Raw genomic sequence first — 27,132 nt, 5'->3', positions numbered from 1 at the left:
CTGTCTTTTATGGTAAAATTCATATATAGACAAACATACAAACACATACACATATATATTCATACACACACATACAGTTATTTGAACTTAGGCTTAATAGTAAAATAAGTGCTATCAATTCACTCTAAAATAGGCATACATTTCATGAGACTTTCCCAGTCTTGTTCAAATTTGGGTTGATATCCAACCAAACAGAAAAATTACCCAAGCCTAAATATCACATTTCATTTATTCTGGGTATTGGTGTTACTTTATTTGTTGTTTTTTATTTGTGTTTTGTTCTTTATTTCTGCCATGTTCCTTTAAGTATATCATTGGAACATTAGTTTCTCTCTCTACACACACACACACAAACACACACACACACACACACACACACACACATATAGTATATTATATATATTAGTTTTTAAGAAAATTTCCTTGACACAGCTTTAAATCCATGTGATTCTATAAAATAAATGCACTTTATTTCAGATACAATAAAAAGGTATAACCTCAGTTCAAAAAGAACTTTTTTCTTCAACATTAGTCAATAATCATGCGTGACAAACATATTAATTTAAAATCAACATTTGTCAATAATCATGTGTGACAAACATTAATTTAAAATCTTTCTTAAAGCTGTGCATGGTAGTATATAACTGTTATCCCTACACTTTGGTAGCAGGGTCAAGGGAATCTAAATTCACAGACATCCTGGACTATACAGTGAGACCTTGCTACAAGCAAGCAAGCAAGCAAGCAAGCAAGCAAGCAAGCAAGCAAGCAAGCAAGCAAACAAGACCAACTAGTCTGTTTTCTGCTCATATGTGTGTGCCTGTGTTTATCTGTGCATGCATATGCAGGTATGTAGGACCGAAGACAACACTGAGTATTGTTCCTTAAGAAGCTTCTATCTTGTTTTATGAGACAGGATTTCTCATTAGCCTGGAGTTTACCTTGCAAGGATTTTGATTAGTTGGCTAGTGAGCCCCATACCTAAGCAATGCGCTACCATGCCTTCTTTTTCATGTAGGTTCTGGGGATCAAATTCAGGTTATCATGCTTTGAAGACACAACTTTACATGCCTACTTGAGCTATCTTCAAATCCTCAAACAGGTCTTATTTAAGAGAGAGAATATTCATCATTACTCAAAGTGTATTTGAATAGATCAAAATCTGTTCCCAGGTAAAGCCAAGTTAGCTAATTGAAGGACAGATCATAATCACTTTGTAGGGAGACTTTGGCTACTAGCAGCTCTGTGTCAATGAGTATAAGGAATTTAGTGCAACATTGTTACATTACAAAATGTTCTTCTAGTAGATTCCTTGGAGAATAATAGCACATTACTCCCAGTAGTTGATTAGTTATCATTCTATGGATGGAACATTGGGAAACTTGGTCTGCTGAAAACGTCAGAATCAAATGTTTTTGACCACTGTAAAAAGTAATGACTTTCATTTATGAAACACCTGACCTTTCAACTTTAGTCATAATTCCTGTTTACATTTCAACACTTTACTTTCTGTCTGCTTCCTTTTCATATATGTCACTGTAACTGTGTTAACTAGAGTCAATAAAGATAGAATTAGACTCATATATTTAATTACATTTAGTACTAAGATAGTATGCAAGTGAAAATACAGAGTTAGGGTTAGTGACCCAGCTCTGTAATCTTAGCTATTCTACCTGAAGGATGAGGCAGGAGACTTTCAAGCTTATGGGGCCATGTCACTTATTATGACTCCATCTCAGACTAAAAGACAGAAGAGAAAAACTGGAGGTAGAGTTCGGTGGTAGGACTCTTGCCCAGGATGCTCAAAGCCTTAGTTTTAACCCTAGTAAAACTATAAAAAAAATAGGCAACAGGAAGTATTCTCTGCCTTTTTACACGGTACTGCTCTATATCATTCAAATATTGTAGATATTTATAATCAGAAATGAGTAGGACAGAATGTTTCACATAATTTTTACTTATAAGCTAACCATTTTTAAATTTTATATCATTGCAGTTTTATAAATTGACAAATATGTAATTTTAGGTATGTACAATGTGAAATCTGGAAGCACATATACATCATAGGACTACTAAATCCAGCCAGTTAGTGCGTGAATCTTGTTACACCGTTACTTTTTTGTGGTGGGGACACTGCTGGCGTTTTTCAAGGATTCCTTATATCACCATTAATTACAATCAGCATGCTACTCAATCAGTGCATGAACTCATTTCTTATCTGTAACTAATTTTGTGCCCTGGACCACTGTCTCCCAAATCACCAACTTAATCAACTTCATAATATCTCTGGGGTCCGCAATTTACTATCCAGGTATGTAAGATCAACTCTTTTAAATTCCACATGACGGAGGCCATATTGTATTTCTCATTCTGTGCCTGGCTCATTTCTCTCAGTATAACATCCTTTGGGTTCATCGATGTCTTTCCACATAAAGAAACTTCCTTTTTCATGGCTGGATGATGCACCACATCACCCAGCCACAAATGATGAGGTAATGTGTGTACAGCACATTACCCCAGCCATTCAACAATTAGAGTACACTTAATTTGGTTCCATATCTCGGTTATAAATACTGTTGCAGATTTCATGTCCATAGAACATACCCAAAAGAATTATAGCTGGGTCCTAGAAGAGTTCTATCTTTTTAATTTATTATTTTTTAATTGGTTATTTTATGCATTTACATTTCAAATGTCATCCCCTTTCCCAGTTTCCCCTCCAAAACCCCCTATCACATTTCCTTCTCCCTGTTTTTATGAGGATTCTCCCCCTCCCATCCACCCACTCCCACCTCACCACCTTGGCATTCCCCTACACTGGGGAATCTAGCTTTCACAGGATCAAGGGCCTCTCCTCCTATTGATGCCGACAATACCATCCTCTGATACATATATAGCTAGAGCCATGGGTCCCTTCATTTGTATTCTTTGGTTGGTGGTTTAGTCCATGGGAGCTATGGGGGGTCTGGTTGGTTTATATTGTTGTTCTTTCTACCAGGTTGAAAACCCCTTCAGCTCCTTCAGTCCTTTCCCTAATTCCTCCATTGGGGTCCCTGTGCTCAGATCAATGGTTGACTGTGAGCATCTGCCTTTGTTGGGCTCTGGCAGAGCCTCTCAGGAGACAGCTGTATCAGGTTCCAGTTAGCAAGCACTTCTTGGCATCCACAATAGTGTTTGGGTTTGGTGTTTGTATATGGGATGGATCCCCAGGTGGGGCAGTCTCTGGATGGCCTTTCCTTCAGTCTCTGCTCCACACTTTGTCCCCATATTTCCTTTAGACAAGAGCCATTCTGGGTTAAAAATTTGGAGATGAGTGGGTGGCCCCATCCCCTAACCAGGGGTCTTGCCTAATCCCTGGATATTGTCTCTACAGGTTCTCTCTCCCCTTTGTTGGGAATTTCAGCTAATCTCATCCATGTTGGGTCCTGGGAACCTCTTGCTTTCCTGGCATCTAGGACTTGTGGCTACCCCCAGTTCCCCATTCCCCATTGCTACACACCTCTGTTCAATTTCCTGACCCTCTGTATATCATCCTATCTCCTCCCATACCTGACCCTGTCCCCCTTTCCCCTCCTGTCTTCCTCTTATGTCCCTCCCACCCTCTATGTTTCATATGTATTTTGTTCCCTCTTCTAAGAATGACTGAAGCATTCACATTTTGGTCTTTTTTTTGAGCTTCATATGGTCTGTGAATTGTATCTTTAGTATTCGGAGCTTTTGGGCTAATATTCACTTATCAGTGAGTGCATACCATGTGTGTTCTTTTGTGACTGTGTCACCTCATTCAGGATGATATTTTCTAGTTCCATCCATTTGCCTAAGAATTTCATGAAATCATTGTTCTTATTAGCTTCATTGTGTAAATGTACCATATTTTCATTACACAGTGAAGTAGTACTTCATTGTGTAAATGCATCATATTCTCTGTTGAGGGACATCTGGGTTCTTCCCAGCTTCTGGCTATTATAAATAAGGCTGCTATGAACATAGTGGAGCATATGTCCTTGTTATATGTTGGAGCATCTTCTGGGTATATGCCCAGGAGTGGTATAGCTGGTTCCTCAGGTAGTACTATGTTCAATTTTCTGAGGAACCGTCAGACTGATTTCCAGAGTGGTTGTACCAGCTTGCAATTCCACCAACAATGGAGGAGTGTTCTTCTTTCTCTACATCCTCACCAGTATCTGCTGTCATCTGAGTTTTTGATCTTAGACATTCTGACTGGTATGAAGGTTGTTTTGATTTCCGTTTCTCTGATGACTAAGGATGTTGAACATTTCTTTAGGTGCTTCTTGGCCATTCAATATTCCTCAGTTGAGAATTTGTTTAGGTCTGCACTCCATTTTTAATAGGGTTATTTGGTTCTCTGGAGCCTACACTGGGCAAGGGTTTCTTTTTCACCATGCTGACACATCCTTTCTCATTTTTCATGGATTTCATCGTAACTATTCTAACCAATGGGAAGTGATACCACGGGGGAAAGATTAGGGAAACACTGATTAAAGGATAAAAGATTCTGTGCATCTAGGGTGTCGTCACAGTATGGGGAGTACAGTTAATGACAATATATTTTCTTGACATATCAAACATTCAAATTCTCTTTTAGTCAATATTTTATAAAAACAAAACCTCAGAGTTTAGAATTCCTTTGTGGCTGAAAGAAAACAATGTCAGAGACACAGCAAGTTTCCTGCCATAGACATCCTGAGATGCTGATACAGCATGCAGGATGTCTTCGTGCAATTCAGGTCTGTATTTTTTCCCTCTGATTATTCAGAAAGATTTATTTCTGTTTTGCTTCTCAAGATTTTCAAGGCATTTTGCCTTCGTTTTTATTGTTGTTTTATTTTGCTTGGTACTCATAGTCTATGTCTACATTTGCTTGCTCATGTGCACAGTGATCTGAGTCTGCTCACTGTTCTCCAGGGTACCATTAAAAAGCTTTTGTTGAAAAGTTCAGTGACACACATTGCCAGCTTAAGTCCTTAGTCAGTGTCTCAACCTTTAGAAGACATTCATCTACGTTTGTCCAGAATAGAAATCTCTTCTCTTCTGTATCCAGTATTCCATCAGTTTATGAGTTCACACTCGGATGGATGCCACACATCAAAAATCTCTTTTTCACATGCTGCACTAGGACTTTGCAGCTTCATGCTTTGCCCCAAGCCTGTGACCTGTGATATTAATCAAAGAGTATTTACACAGTGCCATTTTCTATTTTTAATTAAACAAACTAGTTAATCAGTACAAATAAAAGAGGTTCAATCCCTAGATGTATGTGAACAAAAGTGTGACGGGGATAGATTATCTTAGCTGCAGGCAGAAAATGTCTTTAGCCAATTGCACATATGTAGTTTGTTTGTTTGTTTGTTTTTTTAGCTAGCTCTTTATTTGGTTTTTCGGAGACAGACTCTCTCCTTTTTGCCCTGGCTTTCCTGGAACTCTCTTGGTAAATCAGGCTGACCTCAAACTCAGAGACTTGCCTGCTTCTGCCTCCCAATGTGCTGTGATTAAATGTGTGTTCCTCCCCTCTCCAGCAGTATTATCTATTTTATAATGATAAAAATAGTTTTCTCATTCTCTTATAAGGTAGGTTGCTGATAATTATGTTTTTTTCCAAAACAGGATAGATTTCAAATAAGATGCTTTTTGACATGACTGTGATCTACATAGAGATATTAGCAGTAGGTTTAAAATTTGCTCACATTTATAGTCTTGTTATTTAAAGTTACTACTGGGTAAAACAGTTGAGTAGTATTGAGAAATCCAGAAAATTTCTTGAGCAAAAGTATATATTAATTGATTTTGTTAAGCAAGTACAATTATACAACTTTCCTATACTCAAAGAAAGATGGGAAAATTTTCTTCTCATAGGCAAACTTTGCATATAAATTATATAAATCAACTGGATAACACTATTCTTTCAGTTGAGATATGCTTTCCATTCTTCCTGCTGGGTTGGAGCAAGTAACCATATTCATTTTCCTCATAGTGATGGCTAACATTCACTGAATGCTTACCCTTTGCTAGAAAATGGTTTCAGTCCACTAGATGCTGGTCTTTTATTTTGTGACCACATGAGTATTATATAGAGCATGACATCATTATTCACATTTTACTTATGTAAGCACTGAGTTTAGAAGAGTTAAATATCTTTCCTAAGTTACAAGGACATGTACAGAAGTTTATATGATTAATCAACACAATTCATCTTCAGCCAATGTCTGCACTGTATCTGGTGCCAATTTCCAGTCCTTGCAAATATCCAATTCCTCCAGATCCAGGTGCTGGCAAAGCAACTTTGACTTACCCTCACTGGTATTTCATTGCTACTGAGACACAAATCACAGTTTTCTCTCTGTGTGTGTCCATCCTTTGTTGTGTTGTGAGGACCATCAACACATCAAGGTAGGGGCAGAATAAAAGGAGTATTTAAAGATCAGTCCGTTAACTATTAAAAACTGCAAATGGTATAATAATTTATATTATCATCTGGAGTGTTCCAAACCCACTTTTATCTTTTTGCTATGCTGATAAGAATGATTTAAATATTGTTAGAGTCTAACAACTTTCTTTTGCTTTCCTCCTGTGAGAAGATGGACAAGTGCAATCAAACTAACTGTTAAAAAGGAAACCCACCATCCATAGGGAGAGCAACAGTCAGACAAGCACAGAACCTCACTCGCAGGCTGAAAGCATCACACAATAATCACAGTAATATGACAACGTGCCTTGCTCCTGTTTTAGGACTTTGTTCATTTCGTTTCTTCTATTTGGAATCTGTTCTCTCTCCTAATTTTTCAATCCTCTATGTATTCTTCTTGGCCAAGTTGTTCCAGTCATCTTAGAGACCCACAAACAGAAAACCTTAGAATGATCAGTCTTTTTTTAATCACAGACTAAGAACAGGAGTCCCTTCTTGCCGTTGTTTTCCGTTTCCATGGTTTCAGTTATCCAGAGACAACAGAAATGGAACATTGCAAAGAAAAATTTTAACATTTTACACTTGTGCAGCTGCTCTGAGTAGCATGATGGAATCTTGGCTCTGTGCCATCTAACTCAGGATTTTAATCCTCCCTTTGTCCAGCATATCATACTACATATGTGCCTGGGCCTTGGGGCACATTCATCTGTTTAGGAGCTGCCATGCTTATCAGGACAGAAGTCACAGCAGTCACTGCTTCTGTTTGAGTTTTGCTTTATTTTACCTAAGTTCCTCAAAGCACAGGAGTAGCGATTCTGCCAATCAATTTTATTGCAGTATTTTGCTATAATTTTTTTCCATATTCTGTGTTATTAACTACTTTGATCTTATTTTCATTAACCATGAATTAAACTTTATCAAAGTTATGTATAGGTATGAGAAAAATCTACTGGTAGTATAGGACTGCACCCCAGGCAGATAGAACTATTGCCATTAAATGTTTACTATGTTTAATTTGCCTTCTGTGCTAGATATTACAAACTCTCAGAGAGCAAGGTACACATAACACATATACGAGCTATAGTCATGCTAATCGATAGAAAATAATCATTAAAAGTAGTTATATGGAGAATTACCTATTGAAACTTACCAAGTAACAAATACTAACTATGAAACAATACTTAATTTACCCACTTTATTTTACATTAAGCTTGAGGGTATGGAGGCTTGAATCAAACACATTCTTATCTTTGGATGCCTAAGTTATTAAGAGAAAGAATACTTAGAAAATAGATAGAAGAAAAGTTACACATTCTAAGTAGCTTAGAGAAGTGGGCCAATATATGGAGCTGCATGGCTACAGCCCAATAATCTACCATGCTAGGGGTAGGGACTCAAGGAAGAAAAGTACAGCTTCTCATTAAAGGAAAAATCATATCGTGTATCTCTTTAGCATGGCTTAGGGAACGCACTTCCCCAGGGTGGGTGGTCTCTTGACCAGGTGATTGACCCTTCCCAAATAGGATATTAGGTTTCATCAAACCAGAGATACGATTCTCTTGACTAGAACTTTTTTCCTTAAATAGATATAATAATAATAATAATAATAATAATAATAATAATAATAGATATAGTAATAGACCTTTATTGCTATTCTAACATACATGAGTGATATTCAACTTAATAGTAATTGCAATGTTTTTCTTTACCCTTCTCTTCCCCTTCTCTCTCTCCTTTCCTCCCTCCCTCCCTCTCTCCCTTCTTTCTTTTCTCCTTTTCTTCTTTTTCAGTGTATATACCCATGACAGTATTAGGACTGAAATCTTGTTTGCCTGCTAAACCTGTGTTCCATGAATTTACCCAAATTCCTTTATATATCTACTGTGTTTAGTATAATATTGACATTACACAATAGTAAACTATTGTAGCCAAGTTTGTCTCAATTGTATTAAGATTACCTATGCTGGAGTGTAGCATTAATTTGTTAAACTGCTTTGTGTTCCCCATGGGTCATGCTCCCAGCCACGCACCAGAGCCCTCTGGATTCATGAATGAAACACACACACACACACACACACACACACACACACACACACACAAAGGCAGAACAGTTCTAATACTTCCCACTGCTAGCAATCACTCCCTCCGGTACTCCTGAGTTAACATCTTTTGAAATCTGTATTTTATCTCTGTTACCCCAAACACAACTGGGGAGATGGCCACTATCCCTGATTCTCACAGGTCTTTAGGTCCGGTCTTTCTTCTTCCCTGTCATGGTGATTTCTCCTCCTTCCTCTCTTCCAGTTTGTAGACCTGCAAATCCAAAGGTCCCGCCTTAGTCTACCTGCCTAACCATTGGCTGTTGGATCTTTATTGACTGATCAAAAACCAATTGGGGACAAGAACCTTCAGCTTTTGGACACTGGTTTTGGGAGCCACATTAATTCAAAGCATTAGAATCAATCCCCAACACCATAGTCTGGGGAGAATTCTCTCACTGGGTAAGAGCACTTGGTGTTTAAGCAAAAGACTGAATTTTGATCCCCAGTGTTCATATAAGAAGCCAGGTATGGCTGTACATCCTTGGAATCCCTGTATGATAAGGAATAGAGACAGGAGGAACACTGGGTCTTGCTGCTTCCAGGCTAGTGGAAGATCTGTTGTCAAAGGAGTAAGGCAGAAAATGTCAGAGCGCACACATGCACACACATCATACACACAAAAACCCACTGCCTGGGAAATCATTTTCTTAAGGTAATTTTAATGTAGTACTCTCAGTACTTGTAGGGCTGTCTGAGTTCAAGAAGTGAAAAAGGCATAATTTCTGAAAGGAGAAAAAAATAGCCAAATATGCACTATAAAGGAACTTCTGCTCTTTAAATTTTTATCAGTAATTAAAGTTGATAATTACTTCAAACACCATTCTTTTATCAAACACCAGAATAAAAATCAATAGATTCCTCATTTAGTTTTCTTTCTCTAAAAATCTTTAGAATGCTACATTAGGAAATAGGAAGATACTATTTAACGATATCACACATTACAAAGTCTGAAATCCCACATCTACAGTGCTGCTATGCCCAAAGCAAAAATACTTACCGATGTCCACCAGGGTCATGGGTCCTTAACCTGTCCCCCTGTAAGTCTCTGGCTCTACCTTCTACTCTCTGCCTATAGAGTTCTTTTCCTATGAACTGTGGGGATAATATTCTCTTCCAAATCAGCAAACTTTAATCTTAGCTCAAACTTGGTATTTGCTTCTTCAAGGGTCCTACTTGGCTTAATCAATCCTGTATTCCACTGCCTCCAAGCCTTCCAATATCTCCGTGGTTTCCATAACCAGTGTTTCAAAAGGAGAGAGTAGTCAGATTATTACTTTGTTTCCATACGTCCAAGCTCACCAGAACTGTTGTCCTTTCCTCTGTACCAGTTTTTAAAGCTGGCTCAGGTAGTCTTTCCTAATGCTGCTCTGAATCTTATTTATTTATTTTTTTCTAGTCTAATTGTCTTTTGTATAGTCAACACCCTTATTCACATACATCCCCATTATTATTATAAGACACTGATGTCAGTCTTATCTAAAAATAGAACCCTACTCCACAAGTCCTCCCACACCTACCACTAAATGTCTTTCTTCTCCTTTTCAAAAGCCAAACTCTTCAGGAGGATTTTTCTTCAAGGAGGATTTTTCTTTCTAGTCGTCATCTTTCCTCACACCTAACCCTGCTGTAACCGACTTTTAAGGAACAATCATAAACCAAATAATTTCTCTTTTCTGGAACCAGATGTTTGCAGGTGTTACAGGGCACAGACCAGAGTCTGCAGCAAGTTTTCTGATTCTGAGTTCAGTGTAGTCTTACCTGCCTTCACAGTCCGTCTCACAGCGCCCTCTCCTTTGCCCTCTGCCCCACACCCTTCTGATAGGAGCCATTGCTTTTGTGTTTCTTAACAACCATCCTCCAACTGCAGATGTCTAGTGAAATACTACTTCCTCTGAGAAATCATCCCTTGAGGCACCGTATGAGGTCATCTCCTCCCTTCATAAGACTTCATTTGTAACTTTAAATTTGTGCTTCAAATTTATACTGCCTCTGTAGGACAACTTATGAAGAACTTTTATCTCTTTTCAATTCTTGTTATATTTCTCATATCTTGTCCTCTATCAGGCGCCTTCCTAATACTTGAGGAAGGAAACTCAGAAAATACATATTTTCATATAGATGATAGATTCCAGCATCCCCTTTATTGGTCCAGAGAGACATCCTTACTCTCCACCAAGGTTGTTCCTGAGTCACAATAAACAAGCCCTCGAAGCTGACTCAGAAGACTGAGGAAAAACTCACTTGTGTTGTAAACACTTTCCCAGGGAGATCAAGGCAATTATCCATCATTATTGGGCAAACAGGGTCAATTTAAGGCATTCACATGTAAAACATCCCTTCACAAAACCACTCAGCCCCGTGACAGCCTTGGGAGAAAGATGGTGATGCCAAGGACTCCAGACCTTTGAGCAAGAACACTTGCTGGCATTTTTGTGCTCTGAAGTCATTTACTTATAAATCCCATAAACACGATTGCTATTTTTTTATAACAAATAAATATAATACTTCCACAAATTGCTTTGAATACTGTTTAGAATATAAAGAGAAAATTCAATTAAAATGATAAGAGGGAAAAATAAAACCTGTGTCTTCAGTTATCAGAGGAATATACTTACCTCCTTTAACTTTTATGGTGATTAAATTACTTCTTTTACTAAAAGGTTATGGGTTACTTTCTAAACCATGCAAATTTATATATGCCTATCAATATAATAATAAAAAAATCTGGATTATCCCAAGAGTCAAAACAAAAACAGTTGCAGCAGGCAGGTTTTTTTTTTTTTTTTTTTTTTTTTTTTTTTGTTGTTTGTTTTTCTGTGTTTTTTTTTTTTTTTTTGTTTTTTTTTTTTTTGTTTTTTTTTTTTTTTTTTTTTTTTTTTTTTTTTTTTTTTTTTCTACAGTGGCAGAACACTTGGCCAGCACACATGAATCCCCGAACTTAATCCCAAACACTAAAAAGTAACGACAATAAAACTGGTATGATTCTTGTATTGAACATCTTTGAGTCTTATCACAAGTCTCGATTTTTCAATAACGCTTCAAGTAATCTTTAAAATATAAAGCAAATCTCCTTCAGAACATTTATTAAGGCCTTGGGAAGATAAATCTCACACTAGTTATAAAACAAAGGTCCAAAATTACTTTTCTACATCTGCCAACAAAAAAATTGTGTTATGTATTAAATTGTAACTTTTGTCTCCTGTAGCCTCCTTGTTTCTAGTTTAAACTTTTATATTCAATGTTTTTGCATATACACACACTTTGTTTATAATAATGTGATTATCAATAGATTTTACTTGGAACAATAGACTTGAAAAAGAGTCAATGACCATTAAGAATCAGGTACCATATCCTAGTCTGAATTAAAGAGGAAGGAAAATGGAGCCCATCAAATGAGAGATGGCACTGCTTACAGACTAAATACATAATTGTCCGATAACAGCCATTAGGACAGCACACAAAGGTAGGATCATTAGGAAATCTTTTGTACCATGCTCAAAATGCCTTAGGACCACATCTGTCATCTGTTCTAGATGCCATCTGTCTCCACTGTAATCCCTGGGTTTGGTTAAAATTAGAATCTGGGTTTCTTCATAGTCTAATGATTTTTTATTTTTTTCACACAACTAGTTACTTAGATGAGTGTCTTTGCAAAAGACAGCTGTAATGTCAGAGTTCCACATATTTATCCAAACCTCATCTCAGTACTTACTTTATTCCCAATAATTACTTTTCTCATTTTTTTTATTTTAAAATTGAGGTTTTTCTACTATGATATGAAAGTCAGTATTAGTATAGGCTTAGGACTAATAGGAAAAATGTGTCTCTAGAGGTTTGAAGTTTGAAGGTATGCTACAGATGAATAGAAAAAGACAGTTAAAAATTTTTCATACTTTTTTCATTTGATTGTCATGATTTATTTATTTCTCTTACTGAAAATAGCTTTTTGTCACACAATAGATCCTAATTCCAGTTACCCCTCCCTCTACTCCTCCCAGTCCCTCCTCATCTTCCTTTGGATCCACCCCTTTCTGTTTCTCAATAGAAAAGAAGCAGGTTGCCAGGATTTACTTTGTCTACTAAGTTTTTATGTTCTTCAAAGGTATGAGAAAATACTTTCTTTAGCAAGTGTATTGCTTTTTCTTATTTATTTTACAAATTAACAAGGTGAAACATCTTAGTAATTCATGTATATGTATAAATACAACTATACACACAGAAAACATACACAAAAGTCAGCAAGCTGTATCCTTTTTCAAATAGTTATCTTTTTAATACCAATGAGAACATGACAATAATTACTTTGAAAACAAATAGGTAAAAATTAATAAATTAATTATGGTTAAAGGCTAGTTTCCCAATAGTCCTTGCTGTTTCAAAAACTCTTGTCTCATTCATTTCCTTACTGGAAATTCCCTTTCATCTTGCAAAATCAGAATCCTCCACAATTTTCCTAGGCAAGTCTATTCCACAGAGAATATGTTTACAGCATAAATTGATTATTTTCTGTCATATTGTGTTTTCCTACAAATAATTTTCACAAATCAATCAAACATATACTATGATATTATGGAACAAGAAATTATTGGAATATTCCAGAACTTAAAAAGTCATCTCAAATGATACATTAAGCAATGCTTTTATTCTCATTAGGTTCTTCTGCCCCAAATTGGATATTAGTAGGGTCTGGTGTGAAGCTTTGACAAGACATTCCACAAATGGGGTGAAAAGTCTTATCTGCTTCACAGCCACCCACTGGCATCATGTAATAGGAATACAGGCAGCATTAGAATATCTACAATGATGAAAGCACACACACACACACACACACACACACACACACACACACACACACACACACACACCTGTGTACAGACTCATGCATACCTTAAATAGTACAGGTAAGAACATAAAAACAGCAATCTAAGTTATTCCCCAATTCTCAATGACAGAGGAACCCAATAGACATTCTTTTAAGTGAACCATTTTCCTTGCACCTCTTTACACTGATATTTCTCCAGCTAAAAACCTCCCATTATTTACAGACCACATTATCTGTCACTTCCACTTTCACTGGCTCGACTCTTTATCCAGGAATGGATGAAGCTAACAAAAAACAAGAGTCGATAGTGCACACTCAGAAGGCCTCTTTCAGTCTGTTGTGACAGTGTGAACGAATCCCCTTCTTTATATACTATCCTTTGGCAGAGAGAGAGAGAGAGAGAGAGAGAGAGAGAGAGAGACATACACAGAGTCACAGAGAAAGAGACAGAGACACTTGGGCATTACTATTTAACACTGCTCTTAGAGGACAGGGCTAACATGTATTTTTAAAGGCACCAACAGACAAAGTGAAGAGCAGCCGAGTCATGCACATACAGCCAAGTCATTTGATTGGAAACAAATGACTCAGACACAGCTCTCTCTCATCTCCACTCATTGTTGAATGTTGTACATCCCACCGTCTTCAGGGGCCCACAAAGTTTACTTTACAAAAGGCTGAGAGAGTTTGTACTGTTAAATATTCATAATTTATTTGACTTAATATTACAAGTCTTGTAACTGTGACCAGTTACAGAATGAGCCAGGATATACTGTTCTGCTCTGGGGAGAGCCCACCACTTGCTGTACAGGGTGCCTGTTCCAGGCACTGTGTTCAGCTGGTGATTATGGAGGTTGCCCCTGTGATTCCACTAGGTACTCATGATGCATGCGCTTGCTACTCCTGTCTTACAACTGCAGAAGCCTAGAGAGATGCTGCAGACTACTCTGCCTTTGTCCCCTGCCAGCAAACGTCCCTGTAGGTATACAGAACACTAGGCCTTCTACATGGAATCTGTACTCTCTGCCCTGTTGTTCACTTCTAGTGTATGCCTGATAGCCCTCCCTTCAAATACAAGACTTGTAGTGTTATTTCTAATTGTTTTTTTAAAATGCCAAATTGCCGTACTGTCTAAATAATCATTTTGACTCCTGCCCCAAAATGCCTCATAGGATTTCCCGGGCATGGCCACCACCAAAACATGGGTTAGATAGTGTTTATCTTTTGCTTATTTTCATCTATTTCCTTTTGAGATTGCCATTGTTCTGTAGTTTAGAAAGGCTTTTGTCAAGGAAACTGTGTGCGAGGAAGACAGACACGTAGCTGCTGACATATGCCGCCTTGCAGTTAGAGATGTTATCTACAAAGCAGCAGAGTCTTTCGAAACAGCTGAGGCAGATTCAGTCTATTCGTGGATATGTTTACATGCTTTTCAGAAACAACAAAAGATATTTAAAAAGAGATAAAGTGAAAAAGAGACTTAGTATGTATATTCAGAAGTACCAAGTGCCCAAAAAACCGGTTCTGGAGATTTGCATCCATTTCTTTATTGAAGACTGTATTTTCCATGCTGGTCTTCACTTCCTGGGTTTAAGAGCTCATCCCTATTCGGCCTCAAGGTGCGGAGTCTAAAAATAGCACTTCATTTTTTTTCTCTCTTAGGGTGTTTAAATGTTTACAAACAAGCTTTATTTTCTGTTTTGATTTTTTTCATTTGGAGCAAACCCTACTTGGGTATGCAGACTTTTTACTAGATACCTTGATTGAAAGCAGGGCTGTTGGGAAGGTGTTGCATCCGTTTCTTCCGGATAGTTTTTGTTTTGGGTAGAACACACCATGGGAAGATTCCCAGAAAGGGCTGGAGGCTTTGAGTTTAGGAAACATTTCAGTGATGTTAAGGCCTATTAAACCCTGTCAAGCGTGACAGGGCAGGGTTTTTTTTTTTTTTTTTTTTTTTTTTTTTTCCCTTTAACACATCCTGGTCCACTTAGAGCTGAGAGTCAGAAAAAGTGCTTGGCACAACGGTTTAGCAGGAAAGAAAGCTATTTTAAAAGTCTTTTGGGAACATGTTTGTGCAACAGGAAAAAACATACAATTGGGTTGATAATAGCAGCTCGTAAAGGTTAGAGCCACTGAAATGGGTTTGCCATCTTCACAGGGAACGTGTTGTTCCGCAGCGGCGGTTCTCACTTAAGCACAGCTTAATTCAGCAAGAAACCCCTTCCTGCTGGCTTCTTTTACACTGGAAAATCTATTTTTAAATCACAACCCAGACATAATCCCAGGAATTGATCATTAAATTAAGTAGTATTTGGGATGTGCAAAATTACAACAGCTCACAGGGTATCGTGAGAGCCTGTCCAGCTGATGCCGAGAGCTTCACATCCAGGTGTCCGCTGGTGAATTTTCTGAGTATCCTAAGTTCCTCACAGTGCCCTGTATCTCCAGTCACATTGCCTGGCTCGCTCCTGCTTCCTTGCCCTTGTGTTTCTAGGTCTTTATCCCTAGAAAGCTGGATGTTTTACACTCATACATATGCTTGCTGACTTTGAATTCATTACCAGTGCTTCTCGATCTTCCTAAATGCTGCGACCCCTTTAATACAGTTCCTCCTGTTGTGGTGACCCCCAACCATAGTGCTCATTGATCATCTGTCAGATCTTTGGCCATTTTTAAAAACTGAGGTTTTATTATCATTGTTATTATTATCATGTAGTAAAATTTCTTTTTTGTATTAAAGATCCTTTACCAAACATGTGATTTGCAAATATATCCCTCTGTGTTGGGTTGCCTTTTCATTCTCTTTTCCTTTGTGTGTGTGAGCATGTGTGTGTGTGTGTGTGTGTGAGTGTGAGTGTATATGTTTGTATGAGTGTGTATGTGTATGTGTGTGTGAGTGTATAAATATGTGAGTGTGTGTGTGTCTGTGTATATGTTAGGACTTTTCTCATTCTGGGTCACTCTTCTACCACTGAGATGCCCTCAGACCCTCACTTCCACATTGGCACCATTTGTCCGTAAGCATATATAATTTTGATGCAGTCAATCTACTTTTGTCATTGTGACTTGTACTTTTGATGACACATCTATAAAAGTATTTCCTAAATTATGGTGACAAAATGGCCTTAAATACTTTCCTTGGAGAGTTAGTTTTACCTTTTGAGTTGGATATTAACACATTCCACAGACACACTTTAAGTATTGATCATCTGAGAACAATCACTTGATAGATCCATAGGACTTAAAAGTGTTAGCTAAGAATTATTACCAGGGTGTAGAATATATTAGGCAAGGAATGATAACCTTTTACTTTGGTTTAAAAAAATCCTTTTGTATCTAGATTATATGATGGAAAGAAATGCAGTCACCTCATTTGGTAGGAATTTCATGCTAGTCAACCATAGCATGAAATGCGAAGCTTTCTTATTCTAAAATCTGTGAAATTTCTACTATAACATTCCTTCAAAATGTTTAGAAAACAAATCAAAACTTAAAATTCAATTTTGTATTCACATTGATGAGGAATTTTAGAATTGTAATGGACTTTAAATATGCCAGATTCAAGGTTTCCGATAATGCCATGGACTTCTCTACAGTGGGTGGTGCTTAGCTGACTGTCTCTACTTGGCTCCGTACTTTACATACTATAAAAGGCTGCATAGGAATGTTCTGATACCATGCCCTGCCTATTGTGCAGCTCCAGTCGAAAGATGTGCCATTCTGAGAATCCTACTAGAAGGAAGGATTCTGACTGTGTAACTCTGACTGTAGAACCTATGCTTCACACAGCCTAAATCAGAGGTTTTGCTTGTCTGACCAGAGTTCAGTCACATCTTACTTCAATTAATTCTTTCCACATCAGATGTTGAGTGCATCCCACAAGCACAGAGCTACATTTTCAAAGCTTCTTTCCACCTTTTACTAATCGGGCCGATATTGGCCACTTGCCTTTTCAAATAAAAAGAGTGTGGCTAAAATTACCGGAAAATGGCTAATTATGCCCACAATGGAAAAATTATTCCCATGAGTAAATACTCCAGAGTATAAAATGAAATCCCAAACCCAATCACAAATGAATCTCTCTAGCAGCTATTTAGTCTGGAATGCTCATTAGATAAGCAAGTCATCCACTGAAGTTCTTTGGCCCATGTTCTAGCACAGTGTCATTGAAGGCCATTCCAGCACAGTAGAATAAGGCTCCATATCCACCTTACTTTTAAAGTTAGAGAGTGTCATCATATATACAATGTCACTACTATTTCAATATACGGTATACAAAAATTGGCTAGAACTTCAGTTTATATAGCTCTTATCCAGCCCAATGCTCCATTTTAATTGTCAAATTCAAACGTAAGAGTCTTGAACTATTAGCAATTGGAGACCCACGGAGAATATTCTTAAGACACTAAAAACAAATAGACAAAACCAGTGTCAGGGGATTTGTTTTAAGGTTTTATGGACATATACCTTTTAAAAATGATTTATTTACTTAACTCTGTCTGTCTGTCTGTGTGAGTTTATGATTCTCACTTGCATGAAGGTGCCCAAAGAGGCTGAAGGGCACTAGATACCCTGGAACTAGAGTTAACAGGTGTTTGTGAGCTGCCTGATGTGGGTGCTGGAAACCAAACCTAGGAGCGCTGCAAGAAGAGGAAGTGTTCATTTAGAAAATAAAATTATGAATTATTTGATCAATATAATACATTTGGATCATATTCAGCTTTCTTCTTCAATCTCCTTTCAGATCCACCCCATCTCCCTGCCCGTTCAACTTCTTTCTCTGTTTTTCTCCCTGTCTCTGTAACCTCTTCCCTTCCTCCTTCCCCACCTTCCTGTCTCCCTATTGAGTCTAATTGATATTTTTCAAATACTCTTGAGTATGGGGCCAACCCTCAGAGTGAGGTCAACCTAACAGGGCCTATAAGGAAACCCTTTCTTCTTCCAGAAGCTGTCAATTGCCAAGAACTACCGAGATAGTGGTGAAACTTCTTGCCCAACTCCCCCTATTCCATTCTGGGGTTCTGTTAGCTTGAGCATGTGTAGGTCTTCTCCATGCTGTCACAATCACCGTGAAGTCATGTGGCTAACTGCCATGTTTGCTGATAGTCACCCCTTCTGGCTCTTGCAGTTTTCCTGCTTGCTCTTTCTTGACAATCCCTCAGGCTTCACGGTAGGGTTGTGATATAAGTACTGTATTCAAGGTTGAGTTTTCCAATCTCTCATCCTCTGCTTGTTGACTAATTGTGGGTCTGTATAATAATTGTCATTTATTGCAAAAAGAGTTCTTATAAGGACTGAGAGATACACTAATACATGGTTCTAAAGATAAGAACTTGGCGTGGTGGTGCAGTTTATTACTGTGTCCATTTAGCAGATTAATAATATTATTATTATTTCCTAGACAGTCATGAAATTTTAGCCCAATTTGGTACCAGGCAAGAGTTTGTCACTACTGTACCAGTGGGCATGTTTTGCCAGGACAGTCATTCTTGTAGCTCACAGGGTTCACAGCTGGTAAGGTTGATAATTTTGTTTCTTTTATGCTGATGTGACTTCCAGAGCTATGCAGTGATCGTGAAGCTTCCATGTCAGCAGCAGATTGATTTCTCTGTGTTCCGTCACTCGGGAATGTGCTGTGCTCATCAGCAAGGTCTTGCCATCATATTCGGAGGGTAATCAAGAACAATGACAATAGGCTGTTAAAGTCTTTGGTGCGATCCTTTGAGATCCCACAAACTTTTCTATTGGATTTGTTGCAACACCATATAGGCTATCTTGGGCCAGGTTCAGTTGTAGGCATTTTCGTGTCCTGACAAATCATGTATATATATATATATAGTCTTAATACTATGTAGGCTAATATATATATTATTTATATATATATTATTTATATATATTAGCCTACATATATATATGTTTTACATATATATGTTTTACATATATATAGTCTTAATACTATATTTTATATCTAATAGTCTTAATACTATATAATATAATATATATTAACCTACATAGTATTAAGACTATATATATATATATATATATATATATTTATAGTCTTACATAAATATATATGAACAAAGCATAAAATTATCCTGCAATAAGCCATGAGGAGAGTCCTCTTCAAAATTCATGAACTTTATGGAGACAGAAAAGGTTATTTCATAAGCGAACACATGGTAGGTTTAAAAATTCAAATCAGAAGGGTACATTATATAATGTAGTGACTGGCTACCCCGCTGTGTTTCAAGTAACTTCTGTTTTTATTTATTTTGTTGTTTAGCACTGAGAGTCAAACCTAGTGTCTTGCACAAGCTTGGCAAGTTTCCTCTTACTTACCTAATCTCTTCAACCCTAGACATCTGAGTTTTAAAACATATTTGCACTTGAAGACACTTTTTGTTTCTCAAAGTTCTTTCTGCGATGAAATAAATTTACTTGAAAATTTGATGGTTGGTGAGGAGAGTGAGTAAAGTATTTAGAAATGGGAAGGTATTTGTTCGACTTGCATTTAAGGAAGTCTGCTTTGAAAGAGAACCGAATTTTCCAGCCTTCTTTAACTTTGAGAAGGGAAAAGAAACCATTCATTCACAAACAATCCTTGAGACCGTGAGCTAGAATGAGGAAATGTGAGCGAGTCCTTCCGGCGCCATTGCAGTTACAGACTCAGTTGAGAGTAAAAACTTCAAACCTGACAAATGTCTTTCAAACAATCCACAGGGCACTTGGGGACTCTACCCGCAGACTTCACTGCTTACATCGAACCCCCTTCAGTGACTTGCTCTCTCCCCAAATCTGAAAAAGAAAACTACTTGACTCTGTTTCACAATGACTCCAGTTGTCAGTAAATAATTTAAGATCTGAAAGATCATTTGCTTAAGAGTGCTAGTTGATTAATATGGAATGCATTTTAATAAAAACATGCATTTAAATGGGTTAGGTGTAAATAAACACTTGCAGAGATGAGTCAGTCAGAAGAAGTGTGCAAAGGATCCATTTCAAAAAAAAGGGGGGGGGGAGGATACAGTAAATGGACTTCCCCTGGGTATCATCTTAAAAACTGCATCTACCAATACGAGACACAACCTAGGCTGATTTTTCACTTACATTTGCCATGGTGCTATCTAGTTACCCGCCCATGGTCCATCTGTGACTAACCTAAAAGATCCATGGCAAAAAGAGTGATTACGCCACTGTCCCAGCCGTTGCTTGTGACCATTGTCAGGGAACCTCAGATAAGAGCTTGTCAGAGCAGGTGACAGCCATGAATTGAATCATCCCATAGACTGGATACTGTTAAGTCTTGTGGAGAAAACAAGTGTTGGCTATGTGATGGATGACTATCGCACTAACTTGCTGCCATGATCTGGACAAAGACAGGGGTGATTTACCTGCTCCACTGGTTGGGAATGAGGTACTCAAGTGGAAAGCACCACCTTATCCCTAGGAACATGTTTTCTAGATCACTAAGGGGTGGCGTGATGAGGGAAAGCTATACAGTGGAGCCATTGCATTGAGAATATTTCTTTGGTTATTGTGGCCAAGATGACTTGGCAACCACTAAGATAAATCTCAGTAACATGCATTTTTAGACCTCTGAATTTGAAACCTAGTAGATAACAACAAAAATAAGAGCAGTGTCGGGTAGAATGTTGTGTTTGGGGAATTGCCAAACATGATTTTGAAGCACTTTGCCTTGAAGGGTTTAGCCCCAGGACATAATGAAGGAAATTTTATCTCACCTTGTGTGTAAATCATCAAATCACTGTTTTGCTAAGTCAGTTTGTTTTCCAAACAGAATAATATTTATTTATATTCTGATTCATATATATTTTTACATACATACAGATGACTACGAACTGGTCATCTTTTAAACATAGTTCCCAATGTTTTAAATTTGCTTAATCTAGATGCAGTTCAAACTTAGTAGGCTATTGCCTGTTTGACATCCTGGCTTCTGCAGTTTTGAAGACTAAATAGCATTCATGATCTTATTTTGTAAGGAAGTAGAGGTGCTCATATAAGTACTTTAACATTAGAATTTTATTGTCAATATAGATTAGTGGTTCTCAACTCTCCTAATGTTGCAACCCTTTAATAAAGTTCCTCATGTTTTGGTAACCCCCCAACTTTTCCTATATAATTATTTCATTGCTACTTCATAATTGTAATTGTGCTACTGTTGTGAATCATAATGTAAACACCTGATATGCAGGATATATGATGGGGCCATATGTCAGATATATACAGGTTGAGGACCATTGGTATAGCCTCACAATAAAAAGCCTTCTAAAATAAGAAATAATAATTGCTATTTAGGGTAAAAATTCTTGAGAGTAACTTTGGTTTTCTAAAATATTTCACTGGTTAATTCATTCATTATTTATGTATTCAGTAAATATTTATGAGCTTCCAGTCAGAAAAATACACAGATGACTCAGCTGTGGTTTCTGTCTTTGAAGAACCATACCAGTAAAAGAAAGAGAATAGGAAATTTACAGTAAGAATACACTACAAGAGATTATTGAAAAATAGATTAAACTTTTATCTCAGAGGACTTTTTGCAAGTGTAGTATTCTAAATTTATATAAATAAAACAACTCAATTATATTATTCAATGTTCCAATTATCCTAGATAAATGAAAAGTAGTATGATGTCTGAGAACAAATTATAAACAAATAAGCCATGAACATCTAAAAATTATTCTACACTTAAATATAATTTATTTTAAACCTTTTCTGATTGTCCAGATAATCAATTTAAATTCAACTATAAATAATATATAACTGTAGACATTTGAAGCCTGTCATATGGTTATTTGGGTTGAGATGACTATGGTTGCTTGTACATATCCTATTGTATGTGTGTTTATGTGGTGGGGGAAGGCACTTGCGTGGTGTATGTTTGGAGACTGGAGGACTATTAGCAATGGATTATTCTTGCATTTTCCCTTGTGGGTCATCATGTCATCTGGATTGATGGGAAGCATTTTTTACCTTTTCAGCCATGATTCTGGCCTTTTTTAACTTTAAAGAAAAAGATTCTTTAATACTTAATTACTTAAGATACTATGTAACTACCAAAAATAGAGGTTTGCAAATATAATTTTTACTTATAATTTATTGACTTATAATTCTACTTACAATTTAAATATTAAGCAGAAAAATGAATAGTCTTTCTATGGTTTGAATGATAAAAATGATGCAAAATTAATCATTATGAATAATATGACACTGGTTGAACTAATGAGGTAAAAGTAAGGTATATTCACCCAAGTAGAGAGATACAGTATCTACGAAGTTAGGTTCATATTAATCTAACACATTAATATTGACATCTTGCTTTTATGTCAGGTAATAACAGCCATACAGTAAGGCTGGAAGCAGGTCATAGGTCAAACTGCCAGGGCTCCAATGAATTATTAACTCACTAACAATTCCAGGAAACCTGGAGTGCTCCGTACTGTTCCCAACTCCAGATGAAACGTTACTTTGTGGTAGATGTTACACTGCTATAATTTCACCTTACTTAACCAACATCCGAATAAGTTATCATTGCCATGATAAGAAGAGCTTTGAAAAAAACCTACATGGATCTCTGCCTTTCTGTAATACCATGCATATATCCCTCTCCCCCCAGAAAACTGCTTTCTTCTGTTTTTTCAATTTTCTTTTAATTTTTTATTGATTCTGAATGATAATTGAAGTTTCACTGACAAGATTAGAAAATCACACCCACTGCCTTAAAGTTTAATGATTGACAGCACTTATAAAACCACACCAAGATAGGAATGAATACAGAAAAATCTACTCAAGTTATAAATACCTAAAGAAAATGCATTAACAAACCAATAAAAAAACAGGTAAATTCATATTCACGACAGATTTTTTTTGATTATGCTCTTTTGACACAGGGTTTCACTGGATAGCCCTGTTTGGCTTCAAACTTCTTGTGTTAGCAGGTTGGCCTTGAGCTCCGAGAAGTCTGCTTGCCTCTGCCTCCAGAATCCTGGGATTAAAGGCATGTGCCATTAGGTCTGGGAATATTTTTCTTGCGAATATAACTACTTTGAAAATTATTACTCATAGAAAATATGAAAATTTCTAGACCAATTGTGTTTTTCTATAATCTATAATTTATATTGAAAACTTTTATGCAGTGACTAACATAATCATTTTGTAAACAAAGTTTAAAAGTCAGGTTAAAGACTGTCCTTTTGGGGTTGGGGATTTAGCTCAGTGGTAGAGTGCTTGCCTAGCAAGCACAAGGCCCTGGGCAAGGTCCTCAGCTCTAAAAATAATAATAATAAAAAAAGACTATCCTTTTCATATTATTTCTGTAGTTCATTAAAAATTAGAATAGCTCAAGAATGTCTAATTTAAGTAGAGGTATTATATAGAAAATTTCAGTTTTTTATGGAAATAATTTTGTCTTGTTAACATCATATTAAATTATTTTAAATCGATCTATATTTTAGGTCATGACCCTTGTAATTAAGAAATTCTCGAAGACAATATTGAGCATGATTCAGGAGAAAATGTGATTTGAGTCTGGAGACAATTGTGCATGTAAGTATTTGAAAATAGGATTTTCCAGGGGTGAAATGTAATTAACAACTAAAATAACAACTTGTTAATTTCTAAACTGCAGAAGATTTGCTTCATAATTTTCAATCTAGCACACTATTTTTTTTTTTAAGTTGTGAGATTAATAGAGTCCTTCCTGATTTTCAGGTACTTTTCCTTAAGAACTTAAAAAAGAAATCCAGGGTTGTGGGTCACTGATTGATAGAAGAGAAACAATATTCAGAAGATTGCTTATTACTGTCAAGAACAGCTGCTGGAGCTACCTAGGTGAGTCACTGCGGGAGACCAGTGGAGCACATTCAATCCAGTGAGAGAGCATGCTCTCAGTGCCTGTCATCAAAAAACAGAAAACCTGGGGTCATGTGGAAAGGGGCTTTCTAATTTTATTCTGAAAATAGTTATGGCTTCTTTTCTAACAGAATTCCAACCAAGTTCATTGTTTAGTGGTAAATATCTACTGCAGATTGTTTTGTTTCCTTTGAAAAGTCATTGTTACATGCTAATTTAAATGTGTATTATGTTTAGTGGCTATATCATGATAACCCAGATGTATAAAACTAGTGTATTAGGGTATATTAGGAAGTAAGCTTTAGGGACATCAGTCCCACAGAGTGTTTCTTAGTTTTCAGCTGGCAGGTGGTGTTTGAGAGGCCATTTTAACCAGCTTAGAATGTAATCTAATAATATATATAAATATATATTTGTTCATCCCCAGTCTTATCTCAACAATGTAGAAGACTTTGAGAATCTTTTTATTTCCTAATTAGTTTTTATATTAATTACTTTTCTTATGGTTTTAACAAAATATCTGTCAGGAAACAAAGGTAAAGGAAGAGGATTTATCTTTGCTCACAATTTAAAGGTTTAGGCCGCGTTGTCAAAGAAAGCAGCAGCAGAACAGATTTGAGTCATGTGTTCACTCTGGGTCTACAGGAAGCAGGCTGCAATGACTGCTCCCATTCAGCTTAGTCTTTCTTATTGAGTTCATGAGCCCAGCCCACAGAATGTTGCTGTCCACAGTTAAGGTCTTCTCATATCAACTAACTCACTCAGATGATCCCTCAAGGTCATGCCCAGAGACTAACTTAATATGGATAATTCCTCACAGATGTGTCTCCTAGGTGATTCAAAATCTGTTCACTGATAATCAGTATTTTAATACAAATTTAATCACAATTTTTTTTATAGTGAAGAATTGAAAGGACATTTTTATGTTGTCTGAATGTTAATTCTCAAACAATTGGCCTGAGAATAATTTCTTTCCTTAAATTGAAGTCAGAAAGTTACAGATAAGTACTTAAAAAATAAACATAAATTATATATATATATGAAATGTGAAAGATAGTCATATAAAGTTATTTATGTTTATAGTTAAATAACTGTATTCCAACTATGGTAGAGGCAAAGAAACCAAGTTACTTTCTAGTCACTCAAAAATACATGTGTCAAATGTTTTATTTGTAAGTCAAATTAAACTAGATTGTATTTCACTAAATTCCGTTATACCTTAAGCCATGATTTTGTCAATATTTGTAACACATTTGACTACTATACAAATTTTTAGAATTAGTATAGAATTATAACAGATATTTTATTTAGAAGAATATGTTAATTTCATGAGTATTAAACTTTATTTCTTTCATTTTTATTATAGCTTGAACATACAGCACATTTCATTTGGACTCTAATGATGGATAAAAAGCATATACTATGTTTTCTGTTTCTCTTGCCTCTTAATATGGTAAGCATTCACCTTACATATTTATTTCATTAGTTACGACTATGCTTTACTTACATCATGCATCTAATTGGTAAAAGTTAACAAATACAAGTTAAAGTAGTTATGAGATTAGTAAGTTGATTTTATTTCTATATCCAATTTTAACATGGCAACAATCCACTTCCTTTTAGTTTTTTTTTTTTATACTTTGAATTTTTATAACCAATATGGTTTGTTGGGTCCTTGGAAGGAGGTTGGGATATCAGTGGATTCAAACGTGCAAAACTCAAAAGTGGTAAAGTTGGAAAATACTGGAATGACACTTTATAGTTAGTACAAACACACACAGCACATAAAATATGTTTACAGAGACACATAGATTCAGAATTATCTTGGAAAAGATTATATTCTAGTCTTCAAAATTTTTCATTTGGTTCACTGATTGGCATTTATCGATTGAAAATAACTAGGAGACACGTACTGCATTTTGTATTGGTTTACTCATTCATTAATAAATCACTCATTTAAATTGATCCTGATGCTAAATTTGGGGCAAGTATGTCTCCATATGTATGTGCGCATCTGTGTGTATCTCTCCATGCATGTGTCAGAGATGTGACGCCAGAGGCAAAGCCAGAGGATTAACAAAGCCCAAAGAGCTACATACCTCATAGTTTACTTCTTATTTGCAGTTTTGTTTCTCTTCATCTGTTTCTCTGCATTGAATTAAAGCAGTCAACGTTGTTCTTCTCTTTATATATACAAGAAACCCAGAGACATAATCTCCTCTAATTCTGTGCGCCAGCAAAGAATGTTCCTGTGGTGTTTCCAAGCAAAACCCTCAAAAAGATTCAAACAAAGGAATTAAAAAAAAAAAAGTACTGAAAACTTAAATGAACAAAAAAAGCAATATTCTATTTCTGTGAATATATGCACTGGAAAACACTTTCGAGTCTAGAAGCTGTCCAACATCTGCACATACAAGATGTTATCTTGGATAACTGACTAGACTTCAAAGACAGAACTGCTTCTTCAGCTAACAGCCCCTGTTAGGTGTGCCAGCAAGGTACATGGGTCACCACAAGCTCTCTGCAGGCAACACTGTACCATTTTACCAATTAGCATAGCGTAATATAAAAAACTGTGGCCCCTTCCCTTGAATTCATTCATGGACAGTGTGTAAATATATTTGGAAGTATTAATTCTAACAAAACGTTCTCAGAAAAAATGGTTTTATGTGTTTTTTTTTCTTCTAATATTGTCCTGGGATAGGCACAATGCTTGTTTAGCTTACATGAGGCACTAGGTTCAACCCCCAACATTAAAGAATAAAATCAAATGACTTAAAAATCGTTTTGCTGTTCTAGAATTTCATTTATTACTTCACAGGGTGACTGCTTTCTAAATATGTCAGGAAATTCAAGCCTACCAGAAAATAACAGTCAGTATTAATGCTAATTAGGCAATGTGATGGCAC

General features: G+C 36.5%; 1 protein-coding gene across 3 annotated transcripts in view; it reads left to right on the top strand.

The window, feature by feature from the left end:
• The window catches only part of Calcrl (calcitonin receptor like receptor), an 87,006-nt gene that overhangs the window by 20,399 nt on the left and 39,475 nt on the right, over nt 1-27,132 (top strand). For 2 of the 3 annotated variants that reach the window (XM_034496375.2, XM_034496374.2), the window contains 3 exons: nt 23,827-23,917; nt 24,083-24,202; nt 25,590-25,676. In XM_034496375.2, coding sequence (XP_034352266.1) covers nt 25,623-25,676 — 54 coding nt within the window. In that variant the 5' untranslated portion in view covers nt 23,827-23,917; nt 24,083-24,202; nt 25,590-25,622. Of the gene's footprint in view, nt 1-828; nt 849-23,826; nt 23,918-24,082; nt 24,203-25,589; nt 25,677-27,132 lie in introns of those variants that run through there. The other variant, XM_076928964.1, reaches the window with a different exon arrangement.

This window comes from Arvicanthis niloticus, chromosome 2, assembly GCF_011762505.2.
Source record: "Arvicanthis niloticus isolate mArvNil1 chromosome 2, mArvNil1.pat.X, whole genome shotgun sequence".
NCBI classification, from domain to species: domain Eukaryota; kingdom Metazoa; phylum Chordata; class Mammalia; order Rodentia; family Muridae; genus Arvicanthis; species Arvicanthis niloticus.
This window is presented reverse-complemented; position numbering and strand designations above follow the sequence as displayed.